Raw genomic sequence first — 20,924 nt, 5'->3', positions numbered from 1 at the left:
GCGACTCGACTTGTATGGTTTACCTTGGATTTAGTCAATATCTCTAATGGTAACGAATACCCCGCTACACTCATGATTGATATCATAAATATATAACTACAAGTAACGTGTCTTTGAACCTTGATTCAGATGAAAGCCTCTTATTTTATTATAAATTGCGCTTTGAGCACGAAATGTGTTAATACCACAACCAATTGCAACCAAACTTTCGTCGACATGAACACCTAGTGAAGTAAAAGATATACATGATTGTAACTTCTAATATGTTGTCTAAAATATCTGCCTTCAGTAGAAGTGTCTAAAAATAACTGTAATAACTTGTCAGGAGCAGACACTTGTGAAATTGTCACCTTTCCACCTTTGCAACACATATCTTGAGATTCTCTATGAAACAATTTTGTATTACATCATATACACTCACTCAAAGTAGGCAGTACGGATTTGATTGTCATAACAATGTTTCGAAAATTTCTAGCAATGTTATGTCTTGCTTGAAAAATATATCGTGATTCTGTGCTTTATTACATACAAAACATGCATAAAAAAATATACTTATTATAGACACGGTGACTAACATGAAATGATATTTAAATAAAAACATACAATATATGTTATGGATTAAAAATACATAATCGTACCTTGATAAAAAACTTTTTATGTTTCGTGAGTTTCAACTGGTGAATTCATATTTTACGAATGTGATTCTATAAAAGAAAGCATTGACTTCAATATAGAGTTATAGTTGAAAAATAGCAACAATATATAAATCTAAATATGTGTTACTATCAATTTGAGTATAGACAGAATAATACTTACCACGATCATTGTCATCAATATTTTTTATAAATGGTCTTGCTTCATTGTTTTCAATTAGTTGGAAAATCGGGTATGTAAAATTTTGATTTATAAATTAGTATTGAATTAACATATCAACCAATTATTTTTGCATAATTAATTGATTTTTTTTAAACATAAAATATTAAAGTATAAAAACAGTTACAAAAAATTAAGATCAATAAAAAAGAGACGAAAAAAGTGAAGAAATAGAAAATGATTTTTGTCCCATGCGATTTTCTAATGGAAGTTCCTGCAATGATAACATGGGTTCTTGTATTCATTTTGATCTACTTCTCTTACATGGAGTTACATGTTTGATGGAGTAGGTAGATTTTGTTTTTTAATGAAACGGTTATTTTGAAGGATGCAAGTTAAATTTTCTTTCTAGTGAAAATTCATGAAAGTTATTTACCATAACCATCAATTTTAGGGATTGTATTTTGTTATTATTTATTAAAAAAAGAAAATAAGAGTATTTTTGGAAAAAATAAAAGGCTCCACTAAAATAATGTATTGCCTTTATATATCGTTTATTATGAAGAATGTAAATTGGAATAAAAATCATATTTTAAGGGTAGAATTGGAAGAGAAAAAGCTACACCAAAAGATGTATTGATTTATATAGATTATAGATTATTATTATTATTATAATATATAAATTATAATTTCAAGTTTTTCTAGCACGCATTTTCATTTTTCCATTTTCAATCGCGATTTTAGCGCCATATATTTAAATTCTTTTAGGATTAGCCCGATAAACATTTAAAGCTTTATCAAATTAAATTAAAATTTTCCTTTTCGTGCACAACTCAGAGCACAAGCACATCCACCTTCCTCACTCCCAGTAGTTGTGAACCAGAACCCCAAAATCTTCAAACAAAAAAAAATCCGAGTAATTTATCAATGGAATCCAATAATCCTTACGAGATTCTTGACGACGATGATGTATGAAAATTTGTTACCAACTAGTTTCTTTACAATCTCAGCAATTTTCATTCTCTCAATTTATTTTTGTTTTTGTGTGAATCTTTTAGGGTTTTGATTGGGAAGCAGCTGTAAGAGAAATCGACGCCGTTTGCCAAATGAGAGGTGACGGAAACGAAGCGGAAAAGGTTTGTCAAAAGGGGAAGGGGAAGGGGAAGGGAAAGCAATCGACTCTTGATAACTTTGTTGGAATTGCGAAAAACGAAACTGAAGCCATTCGGGTTCAAGAAAATGATGCTGAAGAATCCATCTGCAACCATCACATTGACACTGAATCAGCCAAAACTTGGATATATCCAGGTAGGTACTATTGTACTGGTTGTAGTTGTTGTTTTTGCTATTTTTTTTTCAAGTTAGTAACTTCGTACATTGTTGACCCTCTGGTTGAAGAATTTCAATTTTGATCTATCACATTTTGCAGTTAATGTTCCTCTCCGTGATTATCAGTTCCATATTGCCCAAACTGCACTCTTTCAAAACACTCTGGTCGCCTTGCCAACAGGACTTGGCAAAACTCTCATTGCTGCTGTTGTCATGTATAACTACTTTAGATGGTTTCCTGAGGGTAATTGTGCATTTACAAATTTTACAATTTTACAGCTCTTTAACTGAGAAAACCATCTTCTGATCAGAGAAGCGTTTACATCTGCTGCTTCCTTTTCGCAACAGGAAAAATAGTATTTGCTGCTCCTTCTCGGCCACTTGTCATGCAGCAGATAGAAGCATGCCATAACATTGTGGGGATACCACAAGTAACAACCTTTTCTAGAACTTATCTGCTTGCATCTTTGCTTTGAAGAAATTTATGAGATACCTATGTGAATTTAATTGCAGGAATGGACAGTTGATATGACTGGTCAGTTAAGTCCTCCCAAAAGAGCTCGTTTGTGGAAAACAAAGCGAGTTTTCTTTGTCACTCCACAAGTTTTGGAAAAAGACATTCAATCTGGTGATTTCTTTAAACTAGTTCCACAATATTTCTATGGGGATCTATTTTATGTATCATATGCTGTGCTTTGCTTCATTTGACAAAGCTTTGTAGCTTTATTATTTATTTATATGTATGATTAATTTATTTCAGGTAAATGTTTGGTGAAGTACTTGGTATGTTTGGTGATTGATGAAGCTCATAGAGCAATGGGAAATTACTCGTATTGCGAAGCAGTTCGTGAGGTTTGATTTGTTCAGAGGTTTTTAGTACTTCTGGTCTTAACTCTATTTTGGCATTTAGTACTATATGCTCATTCATTGTTATGCACAACACAAACTGAATCATCCCTATTATATTTTTTGGTTTCTAGTTAATGGCTGCAACAGTGCAACTAAGGATATTGGCGTTAACCGCAACACCAGGATGTATGTTTTCGATAATCTTGGGTTTATTTCAGTTTTTTCCTTTAAAGAATTGTATTCTAAATCTATCTGTGATATACAGCAAAGCAGCAGACCGTCCAGGATGTTATTGATAATTTGCATGTCTCCAAGCTTGAACATCGCAGTGAAACTGATCATGATGTTATGCCATATGTTCACGACAGGAAGATAGAGTTGATACAAGTAGTCCATGCTTGCCTATTTGGAAATTGTAGTTGTATTTTACACATTTTTTAAAATCTTGTCACTATATTAACAGGTTGCAATGGGTCAAGATGCTGTAGAAGTAAACAATAAGTTTTTGGAAGTGATACGCCCTATCGTAACCAAGCTTACTAATATTGGGGCAATTCAGAATAGAGATTATCGTACTGTAAGGATCTTTGTCTTCTCATTTCTTTTTCATTTTGTTTTAGTTTCAGATTGTTATACGGAATGTTAGAAAACAACTACATGACTTGTCATTAGTTTTTATTGAAGTTTTCTAGAGTTAGAAAGAAATATAGGAATTATTTCAGCCGGAGGATATGTAAGTTGCATACATATGCATCTGATTCAAATTGTTATCTAATTGTCATGGATGCTCTAATGTATGGGTTCAGTAACACTTATAATGTGTTTCAAATTTCATTAAGCTAGAGAACTAATTAGTTGTCAAAGCTAATGTGTTGCAAAACACCTTTGGACGATCAAAATACTTTTGGCTTGTTGGATCTGTATAAATATATGGGTTTAGATTCTTGCAGCCTTTCAGGCCATGTTTTTTGCCTCCTTTTCTAGTTGCATTTATAAGATTCTACCATGCCTCCCTGATAGTTATTATCTATCAGATTTTCATGAATAACATTCTGAAGCATGATGATTTTTGATAGCTTTCTTGCCTATTATTATTTGGGTTCATTGACTTCTCATGGTTGGCTAGCATATTGTTCTGTCTGTACTATCATTTGCCAAAATTACAGAGGCTTGATGATATAGCCGAATCAATAACTGCTCTTTCTCTTTTCAATGCTTGTTGGCTGGCAGTTGAGCCCTTGTGTATTACTTGAAATGAGGGATAAGTTTCGTCAAGGGCAAATGCAAGATCCTTCACATAACAACTACATAGATGTTGAAGGGTATTTTGGAGTTCTCATTACTCTTTATTACATCCACAAACTTCTTTCAAGTCATGGAATAAGACCAGCGTATGAGATGCTTGAAAGAAAATTGAAGCAAGGGTAGGCCTTTATGCATCCTTTCTAATTCTTATGAGCCCTTCTTTGTCTGCATGGTTCCTTTGTTGTTATGAATTTGTTGTGTTAGAAACAAATAAAGCTAACAGTATTTGCATGGTCACATTCAGATAAGACTTTGCATGAGCCCTTCTTTCTTTACGCATCCTTTCTAATTCTTATGAGCCCTTCTATGTAGTCAAATTGATGCCAAAGCTTAATTACTTACTAGCGCGTAGACGAACACTATTCTTCCCGTCTGTCCAATTTAACCGAATGAAAATCATAGTCGGTCTTCACCATGACAAAATTAAGATTTAAGTTTTGGTCGGAATTCTATCATTTATTATTGTTATTTTTATTTCAAATTTGAATTATTGTTAATTTAGATTTCTTTGTTATAATTGTTTTATGGCTTATATAAGAATTTATTTAAGATTTAAATTATGATTAGATGAAATTTGATCTGATTTAAATTTGAAATTAGGGTAAATTTCAATTATTTATTTAGACAAAGAAGGCTAAAATTGGTAGAAAAAAGCTACACCAAAACTTGGTATTATATATAGGTATAGATAAAGTCATCTAGATCTGTGAACATAGTTGATATGTTTGTGAGGTAGGCTAAAGGTGCTTTCAACAACGATATGTAGGTTTTTTGCAAAATATATGAGTAAAAATGAAGATATTTTGAAAGCAAGGCAACTAATGCACCAAAGCTTGTCTCATGGAGCGTCAAGTCCCAAGTTGTCCAAAATGCTAGAAGTATTACTGGAGCATTTCAGTAAGTATATTTCTGTTTGACAAGTGTTGAGTTTAACTTCTGTGAAATATCTAGGGTGTTAGTATTTTCCTTCTTGCTTCTTACAATAATTCAGCACAAAAGATTTACGTCCTTAAAGAGATAGTATGTAAATTACTTCTTCTCACAGCAATTTCAGGCCTAGAAAATTAAGTTACAACGATTGACTTTTTTCATGCTCTATCATTAATTTTTTTAATGGTTTTTTCATGCTTTAATTTTCCATCAAAATTGAATTTGGCATCTTGTGACAGAAATGGTCTTGCATTAATATTTTACAGTAATTTAATGATAACTATTGGAAATTCTGCCTTCATTGCGGTCTACCCCTAGTCGCCTAATTTCAGCATTTGGTTTGCCTTCATTGCAACCTCCAACACCTTCATTGTAACCTCCAACACCTTCATTGTGTTGGATTTTAAGGGGTGAGTTTAGTCCCACATTGCTTAGAGATATGACTTGTGTAGTGTTTATAAGTGGGGCAATTCTCACCTTCTCACCTTACAAGCTGGTTTTGTAGAGATGAGTTAGACCCAACTCAAGTTTTGAGAATAACATTTAGCTTTACAGCTCCAGTTTTATTAAAAAGACGTGCCTTTGGCTTCTTTCACATTGAGCTAGTATGCTAGGGAGGGTTGAAGCCTTTTTCGTAGTCTGTGAAATTTAAGATGAAGTTTGAAATAATGACCAATTTCTTTTTATTGTTTATTTGTTCCTCTAAATGATATTTTTCCTGAATTTCCAAATTATTACTGAAAAAGATCAATCAGCGAGAGAGCTGTCTGTTCACTCTATTCTCGTATATTGTTATATGACTATCAATTGCATCATACAAGTTTCTTTCCATCTGATCTGTTAGCGCAAAGACTATGGATTTTTTTTACATCAGTTATATAAGTTTTCAAAAATGTTTATCCATGGTACTTCCATTTGGAATGATGTCAACTGAAGTGGAAAGTTGAACAGAATATCACAGAAATGAAAACGTTCATTTTTTTTTTCTAAACAGCCATCACTGGTGGTGATTCAATCAGTATAAATCTGATTGAATTTTATTTAATTAGTTTTGGCTTTGCCAGGGTAGTGAGAAAGGAATCAATCATCTACTTTTGCTTTTTCAAATTCAAAGTTTTTATTGGCACCAAAATTGTTCTCTGTAGTGTTCTTGTAGATGCTATTTCTCTCATTTGTCTTTTGTCAAGGACTCAAGGCTATGATTTCTCTTCACAGGCCGAAATGAAGGTTTAGAAAAGCAGAAATTTGATACTAGTTATTAATAACTTCTTTCAAACGAAAAGTTTATTTATTCCCAAACAGCCTTAAAATTTTTTGTATAATTTTCTGTCATCTATATTCGGCACAGCCTGTACTTTCAATAAGCAAAATATTGTGGCTGAATCTCAGTTAGATTTTTTGTTTTGCTAATAACTGGGCTATTTTCACTAGTCTTTAGTGTTAGACGATTTACAACGAGTGTGTATTCAGTATTGAATGATATATTTGGATGTTGCAGAAACCAATGATCCACAAAACTCCAGGGTGATTATTTTCTCCAATTTCAGAGAAAGTGTCAGGTAAAGTTAAATTGGATCATTTTATTATCTTATTCTAAGGGGTTATTTGGAACTTTTAACAATTTGAAAAATTGTTGGGTTAATTCAATGCAATTAGGGACATAATGGTTGCAGTTGGAGGTACCGGGGATCAAATTAGAGCTACCGAGTTTATTGGTCAAAGTTCAGGTATTTACGATTTATGATGGTTCTTTTGATACATTTGTGTTCTCAAGAATGTATCTTTGCTACAATATGACCAATGGAATTGTTGTTTGCATAAACTAGAGTCATATTTTCCTTTCCTATAAAGTCATGAAAGTTCATCCGTGAGAATTACTTTCCCAAGAGTATAATTGACAGGAATCCTATTCCTGTGCGGTAATTTCAAAAAAGTGTTTGGAAAATAGTTTTAACTTTCCTGTAAATAATTTTTAAAATGGGGTTGTAGAGGTGAAACACATCCACAACCCACACATTCCTCCGAATGTGTTCAGATTACTTAGAACAAACACTCTAAATTCTTTAAAGAAATGAATAACACAGGAAGTAAATACACAAACTGTATATTATACACTCCCTCTGGTCACTATTATAAGAAAAAAAAAGACCTCAAATTTTGGTCGTTATTATAATCAAAAGTTAACAACTTTTGAACTATTTAATGCTAGTATTCATTATACACTATTCTTTTAGTTCAAAAACATTTAATGCTAGTAGTTGATTCATTAATTATCAACAAAGCTAGTTTACTAAATTAAACTTGTGTTTTACATGAAATATAGAAAACTAAATGCACTAACTATCTTTCTCAGTCAATGTAAAATGATTTTTTTGCTTATACTTGTGACTCGAGGTAGTAAGATAATAACAAGAAAAATGGATCAATGTTTGAGATAAACGGTCACCACTCACCAAGCTACCCACAAAACAAGTCTATGCTGTCGTGGAAAGAGACCGATATTTTTTAATAAAAAGTATGCTTCAGAATGTTATTGATGACAAATCATAACTTCTTGGCAGGTTGCAAGCAAAAACTTTGCCATGACAATATGACAAATAATGTTGATGGCCATAACACACACACACACACACAAAAGCACATTTCAATAAATAAATATCACTAGCAGTACATAATTGACAGTCTACAAGTCTGAAATAAACTTGGTCCTGAGATGACATTGTAAGAGAGGAGACTAGAGAACCACTGTTTCACTGTTTGTAGTATGGTAGATTAACAGAGATAAATAAGAACAGAGAACAACATATGATAAAAAAAGAATAGAGGAAAAAACACAGACGAGGACAAAATAACAAAAAAATAAGAGCAGAGAACAGAGTAGGAAATGGGACAGAGAGAATCAGTCATTCACGAGAGAAGGGTGGTCACAAAGAAGATAGGTGGTTGGAGACGGAAATCAGCTATGTAGGTCACAAAGAAGATAGGTGGTTGGAGACGGAAATCAGCTATGTAGGTTATGTGACAAAAGCATTTGTTTGTTTTAGAGTGTGAATGCATGTATACATGATTTTTGTATTTGGGTTTGATGGGTTATATACTGAAGATGTGCGCTGTTTGTGTTGCCCCTTTCCTTTCTTTTTGTTTAATACACTGCCATTTCAATACAGGATTTTTTTTTTACAATGAAGCAAAGATTCATGCAATATTTGTATGGATTATCTTACTTTCAGGAACACCTGCTATTCTCTTACACTTCTAACAACATAACAAATAATAACAATTCTGACACCAATTTCGTTCCAAATTCTAATAAATATTGTGGTGCGTCAACTTTACTGTTGAATTTTTTAATGAATAATATTATCAGAAAGTAAAGTCAGGTTCCAAGGTAAAAGAAATATAAGAAACCCTTCTTAGCTAATATAATACAAAGGACACAAAAACCCAACAAATAATGTCTCATGAATGCAAATTAGGTTCCTTGCTAGTGAAACTTCAAAACTTATGTCCATGCATTGCTTTTTATTTCGTGAGATTTCATAAAACAAGTCGTAATTTGTGTTGGCTCTTAAATAATTCCTAACCATTGTTGACATCTGCATCTTTTTCTTCTGTGTATATGAACTGAAAGTCACTTATCCTTCAACCTATACTTTATTCAATTTTTTTTCCTTCATTATTTTAAATTTCTGTGTTCATAAAATGAAATCTTCATTTTTTATGATTTACAGGAAAAACAACGAAAGGTCAGTCCCAGAAAGTTCAACAGGCCGTGCTTAAGGTATTTATTCTATTTGGAATAAAATATGTGCTCCTTCCATGTATACTTAAGTGGTTCAACTTTACCGACAGAAATTTCGGTCCGGTGCCTACAATGTCATTGTTGCTACATCAATTGGTGAAGAAGGTCTTGATATCATGGAAGTTGATCTTGTCATATCTTTTGATGCTAATATTTCACCACTTAGAATGATTCAGCGAATGGGGAGAACAGGAAGAAAGCATGATGGCCGAGTTGATATCCTTTGATTGTCAATTTTAGATGTTTCTTGGCAATTGCTACTGTTGAGAAAGCAAAGAATATTCTTGATGTCCTCTAGTAATAATTTGTTGGGAGTTGCAATAGTATTTAGTGTTTCTGAAAAGTTTTTGATTGTTTATTACAGTTTCTTTAACAATTATTACTAGTTTTGGCTTGTGAAGGGGCAGAGTTGAAAGGCTACTTGAAAAAAAAAGCAAAGGGCAAGACTATAAGTAAACACATGCGAAATGGGGGCATAAATAGCTTTGTCTTTCATCCCAGTCCAAGGATGGTTGGAAATCATCTGTAGCTTCTATTCTTTGTTGTTTCAATTTTTATCATTATCTTTTAAATCCTTCTACCTTCTTTTGTAGATTCCCCACATCTTTAAACCTGAAGTTCAATATGTTGAACTGTCTATTGAGAAATTTATTCCTCGTCAAAATAATGTGAGACAAGACCATCTTCAAATTTCTGCATCGAAAGACAAACTTACTCTTGCTGAAACTGATTTACTCGAACAATATTTTCACTCTACTGGAGAAAATAGATGTAGATTGTCTCTTATCGCCTTCCCTCACTTTCAGACATTCCCTTCTAGAGTTCATAAAGTGAAGCATTCCTGTGGAACATTGATGCTTATAGACATGATGCAACGTTTGCAAGGACTGGCAGCATGTCCAGGAGATAGCGAAAATTCTACCCTTCAGGTTCTACATTCTTTCTGTATTAGTTCTATATCATACTAAACAAGACCTTAGTCATACTGTGATCAATCCTTTAGTTCAGTTAAATTGATACATCTATCTGTTTAATTCAGGAAGGAAGGTGTTTAGGAAATAGTAAGCCACTTGTCAGTACTGAGCTCGATGAAGCTAAAAATGGTAATATCATCTGTTTAATTTTCATTCCTTAATTTTTATTGCCAAACAATAAATACACGAGGTTCTAATCTAAGACACCAGTAAAAGACATTATTAAACACTCTTTATGATTCTGGAACTGGAGTTATCTGTATGTCATTGTTATCTCCCTTTCATTTTAAATCTTTATGCTTTGTTAAAGTTGCATACTTTGAAGCTTGCATGATATTTTAAGCAGCAGTTCACCCACCCTTCCAAAAAAACATACTGTAGTTACCTGTGCAAGCTTTAAGATTTTGTTATAACTTGGAAGTTCCCCAAATTTTTCTTTTCCTAGCATGCTATTATTCCTCATATTGGTTCAACCTTGTTTTCAATGAAATTGTCAATATAGCAACAGAGACGACAAAAGAGGTGTTTCTGTATTTTTGTATCTATTTTTTAAAAAATAATTCTGACCAACGTCGTAGTAAAGGCCTTTGTTGTAAAGATTTTGCAAATATCAGTTAACATTTGAAATTTGAGAAAACACTAATGGGAGGTCCTGTTTTATTTCTATCCACTATTTCAGACAATGAATCATGCTCTAGGGATACAATGGGAAGAAATATAGATTCTGAAAATTGTGTGGAGGTGGATTCCTGTCATATGGAAATTCAAACCAAAGACTTTGTTGATCTAACTCTACAAGATAATACTTTCTGTGAAACGGGCAAGTGTCAAGAGGAAACAGCTGATGGTGATGAGACAATTCCCGAGACTCCAGATGCTAAGAGGGATTTGTCAAATGAAGGAGCTAATGCCACTGAAATAGCAAATTCTGTTGAGAAGCAGACTTCTTCACTGGCTGCAGATGCATGCGATAACGGCATGAGAGATGAAGAGCTTAGCCCTCGTTTAACTAATTTGATTATAAGTGGTGTTGTTCCCGAGTCTCCCATTGAGGAAAGAGGTGTGTCTTCAATGTCAAATTGTGACTGTGTACAATATATGAAAGTGATAACTTTGTTGGTTGTGGTTGTGTTTAAATAATTTGTTCTGAAGCAAATTGAATTTTTCAGGGAAGTCAAGAAACAGGTTTGTTATCCGAGGCTGTATTTCACCTGTTCATCTCCAGGAAGAACAGGATACTGGCTCTTTGAGTTGTAGGGAAACTGAAAATGTCATCATTGATAGTGGCAATGGTAAAAATGTATGTACTTCCCCTGTTAATAATAGTGACAATGGTAAAAATGTATGTACGTCCCCTGTAAATGAAACCCGAACCCCTTTGCTTGAGCTGAAGAATTGTGCGATTAGAAGAGGTCGAGTCTTTGTTTCTCAAATTGAGGAAAGGCATATGCATATTATTGATCCAAGCATCAGTGAAGAATCACATCCAAGTTGTGGCGAAATGTCTGTAAGCATTAAACCTGCTCGCAAATTTAAAAGGTTGAGGAAAATTGAAGATACTGAAAGTAATATGAATCAGAAAAACAATAACATTTTTGATTCAACGACAAACTTTTCAAAACCATCTGCCACCAATCCCCCACGATATAAGCACGGCCAAGGTGATTTTTGTTTTATTGGTGCATCTTTTGTTCCTTGGTTTATTTAGGATTGTAGATTGTAGCTCATATCTTTTGTTTCCATGGAATTAAATTGGAAGTACATTTAACAAATTGTATTCTATAAAACTTACAGCAGTGTTGTTTCACATTTTAATTTTAGGTATAAAGAAACCAGCTAATGTGAGAGTGAGAGACTTCATTGAGGAGGAAGCCGAGTAAGCTTATTCTAAAGACTTGAAGAATTTTGCATTTCTCATCATGTTATCATTTTTTGGCAGACTAAGTTTTATTATTGTACCAACCATATGTTTCATTGATGATTCAAAAGATATATTACATGTAGAATACATAATCTGTTTATCATGGATATTTTGTGGAAGATAGCCAATCTCATGATCTTTTCAACTTCATCAGGGTATCTTCAGATGCCTCCGTATCTAATGATGAAGATGCCGAGGATGGCAATTCTGTTGACAGTTTCATAGATGATCAAACTAACCTTACAGCAGTCACTCAGCCTGGAGCTAGTAGAATGGACATGATGGCAATTTACAGGTAGTTTTACATTACTTACTTATCTTATCTCTTTTCAGGTTTTTCTTAAGTAGCCTTAGCCTGCAATTGTATCATCTTGGTATTAAAATGAACCACTAAATTCACCTTAAAAAACTATTTATAAAACAAAATTATCATACGTTCTTTTCTTTATTCACATATTTTTCTAAATTTGAGAATACATAATAGTTGTGAAACATTTTGAAGAAATGTCAAGGGAAAAGTTCAGCTTAGTAAGTCTTTGAGAAGAATGACTTTCCACAGAAAAAATTAGTCAAAGTCATGATTTTTGGTTAATTCTGTTGTTACTTAACCATCAGTTATTTTCTGAACATGGACATTTTCAGGTTGGGTCAATTATCTATTCCTAAGTTTACCATTTTACCATAACTCTGAGGAACATTAATATTTGTGATAATGAGAAGCATTTTTTGAAAATGAATTTAAGATAATTTTATCAACAATGATTCAAGGCCTAATGAGAAATAAAAAAGCATACCAAGTCTGCCAGCTCTTTTATATATTACTTGTAAACTGGATATTCATTCCACTGTTCTATAATATTCTACAATATTCTGGTCAACTAGAGCAAGATATCACATGCTCCCAACTTTCATTAACGAACTATTGACACTATCCTTGAGGCTTGTCGAGACTTGAGAGTCCTATATTAGATGGGATATGGCTTCAAAATATGTCATAAGTAGTAGGAGATATCCCTCACCTTACTAGTAGGTTTTGTATGATTGAATTAAATTTCACCCAAATCCTAAGATGGTATCAAAGTTTATCTAAGATCTGTTGTGCTACCCACTTTTGGACCACTCTTTTGATGTTCAGTCTTGGGTGTGAGGTGTGGTGAGAGTCCTATATTGGATGAGATATCGCTTGAAAATATGTTTATAAGTGGGAGACACCCCTCACATTATAAGCTGGGTTTTATAGAGTGTTATCAAATAGCGGCGCCATGGTCGATATGGCGGATATACATGGCAGTTTTTGGACTTTCGCAATAGTAAATATCAGCCGATATTGTGGGGTTCTCCGCCATAATCCGCTATATGGGAGCCACAAAGCGGCCGGTATGGCGGAATTTTGGCTCTCTGCCATGGACCGTCATCGACAACACGGATAGGGATGAATTGGGCCCAATTCAGATTATAAGGCTTAACGTAACATTACTTGCATCTAAATTGAAGTTGACGCCGAATGCATAAATTATGTATCTGTGAATGATTAGCACTATGGATGTATTCTTGCATGTAAAAACTGACTGCTCTGTCTTCTTCCTTCCTGCAATTTCTTTTAATTGGTGATATTTTTCCAATGAAATATTGACTCAAGATTTCATTTGTCTTCAAATTATTTTATTGTGTGATCTATGCGATGGTGAAAGGTCAAGTTTTGTTAAGTTTACAAATTTAAATGAATGTGCATCGAAGCCTGTTATTAACTTGGTAAAATGTTAGCTATCATTTTATTTGGCAAGTATATGGTCTGCTGTCAGGTGGAGATAAGAAATTTATCATTTGATGAGTCAAACATTAGTTTTCTTTTTTCTCGAGGAGGTCCAACATAAAAAACACAATATTTCAAAATTGTAAGGGGGTAATGTAAGATGTTTTGAGGGTTGGGATCTGTAGCTCGCAGTTCTCCTTTCCCGTCCATACCTAGGTGGCTGGTTGGTTACTTCTCTGTTTTGAACATGATGCATGCAATTAGTTCCCAAAGCTTAATCACCAATTTAAGACACTATTTTTCTCCAAATGGAAAAAAAACACATAAAAGAAGAAATTTTGTATGAATATATCTGTTGCACCACTCTTCCGCATCTATACTTGAGGTTGAGTTCATAAGATGAGATTAAACTTTTCATGATGCTGACCAGGGAAATTTACACCCTTTGTATTGGCCTTTGTTTTGGTTAGTACATAGCATTGGTGATATTATGAATTTTTGACATCTCAATGAAGTCTTCAAAGATGCATATGCAAAAGCTTTAGATGAATATTTTATGTATGCACAATAGAACAAGAACATTAATGCTTTTCTAATTTATCTTGCAATATAATCAATGCTTTTGTGCTGGGAAACTCTGAACTAAATACTAGTGATTAATAACTTCATGTTAAACCTGCATAATTAGAATGAGCTCTGTTGCAGGCGTTCATTGCTCAGTCAAACACCGGTTAGTGGTGGGCCAAAGTTTTCCACCACCTTCAGTCCTGACAATGTGACTATGACAGCCAGTATTGGTGAAAGCGGTAATTCTTCAGTCAAGACAGTGAGTCGTTTCCAGACAGGAAATATCAGTCATTCAGCTAATCGAACGTCAGAATCAATAAGTACTGACTGTATGACCTCAGAAGTAGGGCCTTCAACTAGTGTTCCAACTGAGACAGATACAAGAAGCCGTAAAAGAAGATTGACATTTAATAATTCTGGACACTTCCCAAGTATGAATCTTGAACACGAATTTGCACTTCAATCAAAGAAAGAATCAGTGAATACTGATCCAACTATAGATGTTCTATATGATGATCAATTCCTTAATACTATTGATCTTGATGAGTTGGAGGCGCAAGCAACCTCTATTCTTAAACGGAAATTGGATTCTTCAACTCAGAAGCAAGATATAAATACTCAATCTTATGAACTGAACCTTGATGTTATTATGACTCCATCATTTGACCTTGGTATATGATAAGCACTGGCACGGTTGGATACTTGCACATTTTAGAAATTAGTTAATGGTAACAACCCTTTAGCAGTTCATGTCTTTATCTTTATTGTATTTATGAGAAAAGTATTAAAGATTTTGTAATAAACTAGATAAATACTAGTGCTTCTGCATGAATTAAAATTATTATGTACAGCAGAATTGTATTCAAATACGAGTAATATTTATGTATTCTTTATTATTTGGATTTAACTGGTTGTATCCCACTTCATTTTATGAAGTATTCTAATTACGTTTTCAACATTACATACCAGTGTAAATGAATAGGACTCCAACAAATGCCAAATAATAACAAATTATCTTGATAATAAAAATGAATTGGTTTTTCAATCATATTATAATTAAAATATTAAAATACATAATAATTAAGATTTAGAATATTTTATTATTGAGAAAAATATTTATAGATAATAATTAAGATTTAAGACATTTTTTCATTAAGAAAAATGTTTATGTATTATTTTTTATATTTAATTGGTTGCATCTCATGCCACATATCACTTATGTCACTATCACTTATGTCACTAAAAATGCACACCATACATAAAAATTAAAATTAAGTGATATATCATTTGAATTATTGAATAGTGCTCCGAGAGAAATCAAGAAAACTACATACCGATAAGTACAATGCAGTTACTAAATTTAAAGCAAAATCAGGTGGACTATTCAATTTAACAAATTTTAAATGGTTGAAAATCAATAATGTGCTTGCATAATTCGTGTCTATTGGTATGTATGACTCTGAACATTAAATAAGGTTATTTGTCGCATCTCAAAAAGATATGATCTTTTGCGGAGCATTCACACGCTCGTGGATAAATAGTTCGAACAGATTCGTCCTCAAACTTTATTTATTCCAAAAGATGAAAGAGAAAATATTGACAAAATCCTTAAAAAAGAAGATGGTCGTCACAATCATATTCGAGTTCGGGAGTCGATTACGCAAGGGGAAGATATTATCACCCATCACGCCCGTTGTATCCAACAGAAACCTTTTAGTTAAATTTACGATTGAATGTTAACTTATGTTATTTGTTTTCTTTTATTTATTGAGCGAGAGAAAGAAATGAAATTTTTTTAGAATTTTTATTAATGTGTCTGACAAAATTTCAAAATCCGGCTCCCACGTATCTCTTGCTGCGATAGAAAACTCAAAACTACGTAATTCTTTGTAGAAAAAGAACTATTTGTTTGTTGTTTTTAAAGAGTGATGCTTTGGACATATCGAATGGTTAAACATTTACGTATTGCTAGCTATTGAAAACTAAAATCTTTATTTATATCCTATACATTTTACTTTTTCTCTTTAACTATCAACTATCTAGCATTACTTCCTGGTAGCTATTGAAAACTAGATTATGTGTTGTAACAATTTTCTCTTTAACTATCAATTATGTGTTATGATTGTGATTGTGACTCTATGTTGTAGAGCCTCCTGCTCCTGCACAGGACCGGACCCGATCCTATATATAGCCTTAGACTCTCCCTTCCTTCACAAAACTAAATAATATATCATTTCAAAGAACTTGTATTCTATATATAGCCTTGGACTCTCTCTTCATTGACAAAACTAAGCGACATGAGACTTCTTCAACATGTATATTTTTAACCAACCCCAACAATCTCCACCTTGATTGAAAATAATATATAAGTTTTCGTTGTCTTCACTGACAATCATACTTCACTATAAAGAGTATTAAAATGTATATTTTCAACCAACCCCAACAATCTCAACCTTGATTGAAAATAATACATAAACTTTCATTGTCTTCACTGATATTCATACTCCAGCATAAAGAGAATAGTCACTTGAAGCTACACCGCTCAAAGAATTTTCACATTGTCTTCATCGACAATCATAGTTTTAAAAACTATCATACTCTCTCATGAAAAATATATTTCACTTGAATATAATCCACTTCAAGAATTTCACATTGTTATCACCGACAATCATATATTTTATCATGAAGAATAAATTTAACTTGAAGCTAAGCCACTCCAAGAACTTTACAATGTCTTCACTAACAATCATAGTTTTAAAAAACTATCATACTCCCCCTAAAGAAGAGTATACTTCACTTGAAGCTAAACCACTTCAAAAAATTTCACAGGTCGAAAATCAAGTTGAAAACTTATGGTGCAACTTCCTTGTTGGTAGGAAGCTCTTCAACCACCAACATAATCTTGCACATTGTGTAATCTTGATTGTATCAACACATCTTTGACTTGGACTTTCCCCAAGTCAAAAAAATTCTTCCATCAATTTTCTCTAGCCCAAACTGAACAGTGGAATTTGTGACTGCAACTCTCTATCACAATACTACCGTTCTTTTCTGATGTGGAAGATCGGACAAAACTGTAACCACAAAGTATACTAAGAACACTTATCCCCGGATTGAGCCAAAAGTTTTGATACCAGTTTGAGTTCACTATTCTCTTAGAAATATTTTGAATAATGTCAAAACTAAGACACTTTGTATTTGTGTACATTGAATCTTATTATGTCTAGATGTGAATTTTCATCTTAGGACACTTAAAATCAGGTTAAAAATAAGTTTACAAGTCAAAGATATGGTTTTATATGAAAAATAAGGTTATGGGATGACTCCTGTACTCTTGGGGTCGAGACATACTTAAGGCCTTTTAAAATTAAAGTTTCTGCCTTCTATGTAGGGGGTGTACGCGGTTTGGGTTGGTCAGGATTTGACGTAACCCGTTATTTAACCCGTTCAAAATTCAATGTTTTGGATTCGTCGTATAAACCACAATTTCATTGTCAAAACTGACCCGAATCGGCCCATTCATTAATGGGTTGGGTTGGGTTCACATGTTGTATTTCAAATAAAAAAGATATTTTTTATGATTCCTTTTGTCAGTTTAAAAAAAATGTAACACAACTCAATGCAATCATACTCATTTATAACACTCAAATTCAATGAAGCACATCATATAATATCTAATAAAATTCATCAACTCGACATAACACTTTATAATAGTATAAAATTAAACGAGACATGTTATTTCTATAAAATACATAAGTTGGAAATAATACAAAAAAATTAAAAAGAACATTTAATCTTAGAATTACGTAAACTCATTGGTCTAATAGTATTATTGGTGAAAAATAATTCTTTAAAGAAAAATTATGCTTATTAGTGAGATATTAATTTTATATTTTTATTTAAAATAATAATAAAAATAATAAGAAATTACTAAAGGCACATCAATGGGTTGGGTCAACGAGTCTGAGAGATACAAAACTCAAACCCGATACTCGAACCAAAACTATACGGGTTGTTATGGATTGGGTTAGGTATACCTGTAAATGAATGGATTCGGGTAATTTATGGGTTGGGTTAGTTTGGGTCAGCGGGTTCGTGGGTCGATCCGTATCCATGAACACCCCTACTTCTATGTATCGACACATAAAATCTATGAGTCAACACATAACATTTGTGGATCGACACATAACATCTGGGGGTCTATACATATTGAAGGCCTTTTAAAATTTAAATGTTTGCCTTCTATGTGTCGACACATAACATCTCGAAGTTAATACACAATGTTTTAATTTTTTCCAAACTTGTAATTTTGCTAAAAATCTATTTTGTCTTACACACACATACACACACACAAGCACACACACATACACACATACACACACACACACACACAAACACACACACACACATACACATACACACACCCACACCCCCACACCCCCATGCACCCACGCACGCACACACATACACACACACACACACGAACACACATACACACACACATACACACACACACACACACACACCACATACACACACTCACACACACACGCACACGCACACACACACATACACACACTCATACACACACGCACACGCGCGCGCACATACACATACACACACATACACAAGCACATGCACACGCACACACACACACACACATGCACACATGCACACACACACACGCCCATCCCAGATTATACAAATAACTTTCTCATCATCTTTAACCTTTTTCTATACATGCACACAACAATTACATATAATCATTTTTTAGGGTGCCATTTAGAAATAAGATTGACAAGGTATAATTTAGGATTGTTGTAATCAGATCGGATTAAGTATTCTTTGGGGGTTTCATTGATAAAACCAATTAAGATTTTCCCTCCAAGATCAAGGGTGATTTAGGTTTTTTTTGCACAAGTCTTTGCACTTTAGATTCAGCCGAGTGAAAGCTTTTAAAAAAGGAGTTTCTACCAAAGGAGTTGCGGTAACCGAAGGATCAATCGAAAGCTTGAGACAAGATTTTGCAATTTGGATTCAGCTGAGTGAAGGCTTTGAAGAAACAAGTTTTCATCAAAGGAGTAGCGGTAATCATAGGATCAATTAAAAAGCTTGGGACACGATTTCGCAATTTGGATTCAACCGAGTGAAGGCTTTGAAGAAACAAGTTTTCGTCAAAGGAGTAGCGGTAACCAGATGGTCAATTAAAAGGCTTGGGACACGATTTTGCAATTTGGACTCAACCGAGTGAAATATTTAAATAAAGGAGTTCCTGTCAAATGAGTAACGGTAGTCGGATGATCAATTAGAAATATTGGATCACTTGATCTTGCTTAAGATCAAGGAAAGAGAAGAAGATAAAATCAACATCAAACTTAGGGTTTGGGGGTTTGGATTGCTATTTCTATCTTATATACTACATTTGAAAAGGTTAATCAAATATCTCAATTCTATTTGGAATTGTGGGCAGACGTATCCATAATAGGACAATTGCGGAACTTCCTAAACAAATCCTTGCATTCTCTCTCTCTCTCTCTCTCTCTCTCTCTCTCTCTCTCCCTCTCTCCCTATCTTCAATTTGATAATTCATTTAGTGTGAAATTTCATATATTGATAACTCTATTTGTATTGAAGTATTTTAAACTATTTTGTAAGATAATTTCAATCTAAACAATTGCAATTGACATTTTATATTATCAACACAAAGGAAAATCGGTTTGGTGTTTATTGCACACCAAATATTTGATAAATTGTCTTAGTCAATTTTTTGTTTCCTATTTCATTAGAAATTGATTACAAAGTGTAACATTGTTCAAACGTTATTTTGGAAAACATATTGATTTATTTTATCATAATTGTTATACATTTTGTTACGATTTATACACATCCGATTCTTATGATAACGATTCGGGATAGATGAGTGTTGAACCATAATTGCTTCCACTTGCCATAGTAAATAAATTTTCTCAACATATTTTTGAATTAAAGAAAATTTTATTTGCGATCTATTAAACCCCCTCTAGATCGTTTCCCTCGTCTAACAAGTGGTATCACGAGCACCCGTTTAACTTGTGCTTTAAAATCGCTTATTAGATTATGGCTTCCAAACCTAAATGGGCGTATAATAGAGCATCTATTTTCAATGGAGAAAATATGGTTATTGGAAGGATTATATACGCGTCTATATTAATTCTATTGATAGAAATGTATGGAACGCCATCCAAAATGGCCCATTTGAAATTACTATGATCAATGCAGATGGTGCTGTCGTACCTAAACCGGAAGCACAATGGATTGCGGATGATGAGAAAAAATGGTCATATGATTGGAAAGTAAGGAATATTATAATATTTACTTTAGGGATTGATGAATATTACCATGTTTCTCATTGCACAACCTCTAAATCTACGTGGGAGTCATTGCAAGTTGCCCATAAGGGTACAAATGAGGTCAAACAAGCTAGAGTCAATACTTTGAACCAAGAGTTTGAACTCTTTCATATGAAGCATGGTGAAACCATTGCCGATACACAAAAGAGGTTCACTCATCTTGTAAACCGTTTGAATGCACTTGGTAAGCCAGTTTCTAATAAAATTGTTACTAACAAAATTTTAAGATGTATTAATAGGGAATGACAATCTAAGGTCACTGCAATCAAGGAAGCTAATAACCTCTTGACAT

At 33.3% G+C, this 20,924-nt stretch overlaps 1 protein-coding gene across 2 annotated transcripts; it reads left to right on the top strand.

Moving 5' to 3' along the window:
• Nucleotides 1-1,521: 1,521 nt before the first annotated feature.
• Nucleotides 1,522-15,093, top strand: LOC127093596 (DEAD-box ATP-dependent RNA helicase FANCM). Of its 2 annotated transcripts, XM_051032541.1 has the most exons (23): nt 1,522-1,782; nt 1,872-2,121; nt 2,243-2,386; nt 2,491-2,573; nt 2,656-2,770; nt 2,903-2,994; nt 3,123-3,177; nt 3,257-3,378; nt 3,455-3,568; nt 4,222-4,415; nt 5,063-5,193; nt 6,725-6,785; nt 6,883-6,953; nt 8,958-9,007; nt 9,079-9,244; nt 9,412-9,539; nt 9,622-9,957; nt 10,068-10,131; nt 10,682-11,062; nt 11,172-11,663; nt 11,824-11,878; nt 12,078-12,218; nt 14,382-15,093. In XM_051032541.1, the coding sequence occupies exons 1-23, from the start codon at nt 1,741-1,743 to the stop codon at nt 14,920-14,922; spliced, it is 3,828 nt and encodes a 1,275-aa protein (XP_050888498.1). In that variant the 5' UTR covers nt 1,522-1,740; the 3' UTR covers nt 14,923-15,093. The 2 variants fall into 2 exon arrangements, with proteins under 2 accessions (XP_050888498.1, XP_050888499.1); XM_051032542.1 differs by lacking the exons at nt 1,522-1,782; nt 1,872-2,121; nt 2,243-2,386; nt 2,491-2,573 and having other exon boundaries at nt 2,754-2,770; nt 2,903-3,011.
• The last annotated feature ends 5,831 nt before the right edge of the window (nt 15,094-20,924 follow it).

This window comes from Lathyrus oleraceus, chromosome 6, assembly GCF_024323335.1.
Source record: "Lathyrus oleraceus cultivar Zhongwan6 chromosome 6, CAAS_Psat_ZW6_1.0, whole genome shotgun sequence".
In the NCBI taxonomy this organism is placed as follows: domain Eukaryota; kingdom Viridiplantae; phylum Streptophyta; class Magnoliopsida; order Fabales; family Fabaceae; genus Lathyrus; species Lathyrus oleraceus.
Note: the sequence above shows the minus strand (reverse complement) of the source record. Positions and strands in the feature narration are given on the sequence as shown.

Coding starts and splice junctions, on each gene's coding strand:
- LOC127093596 (XM_051032541.1), top strand. CDS start 1,741: ATGGAATCCAATAATCCTTACGAGATTCTTGACGACGATGAT. Junction 11,063..11,171: donor GTCTCCCATTGAGGAAAGAG/GTGTGTCTTCAA, acceptor TGAATTTTTCAG/GGAAGTCAAGAAACAGGTTT. Junction 11,664..11,823: donor ACGATATAAGCACGGCCAAG/GTGATTTTTGTT, acceptor TTTTAATTTTAG/GTATAAAGAAACCAGCTAAT.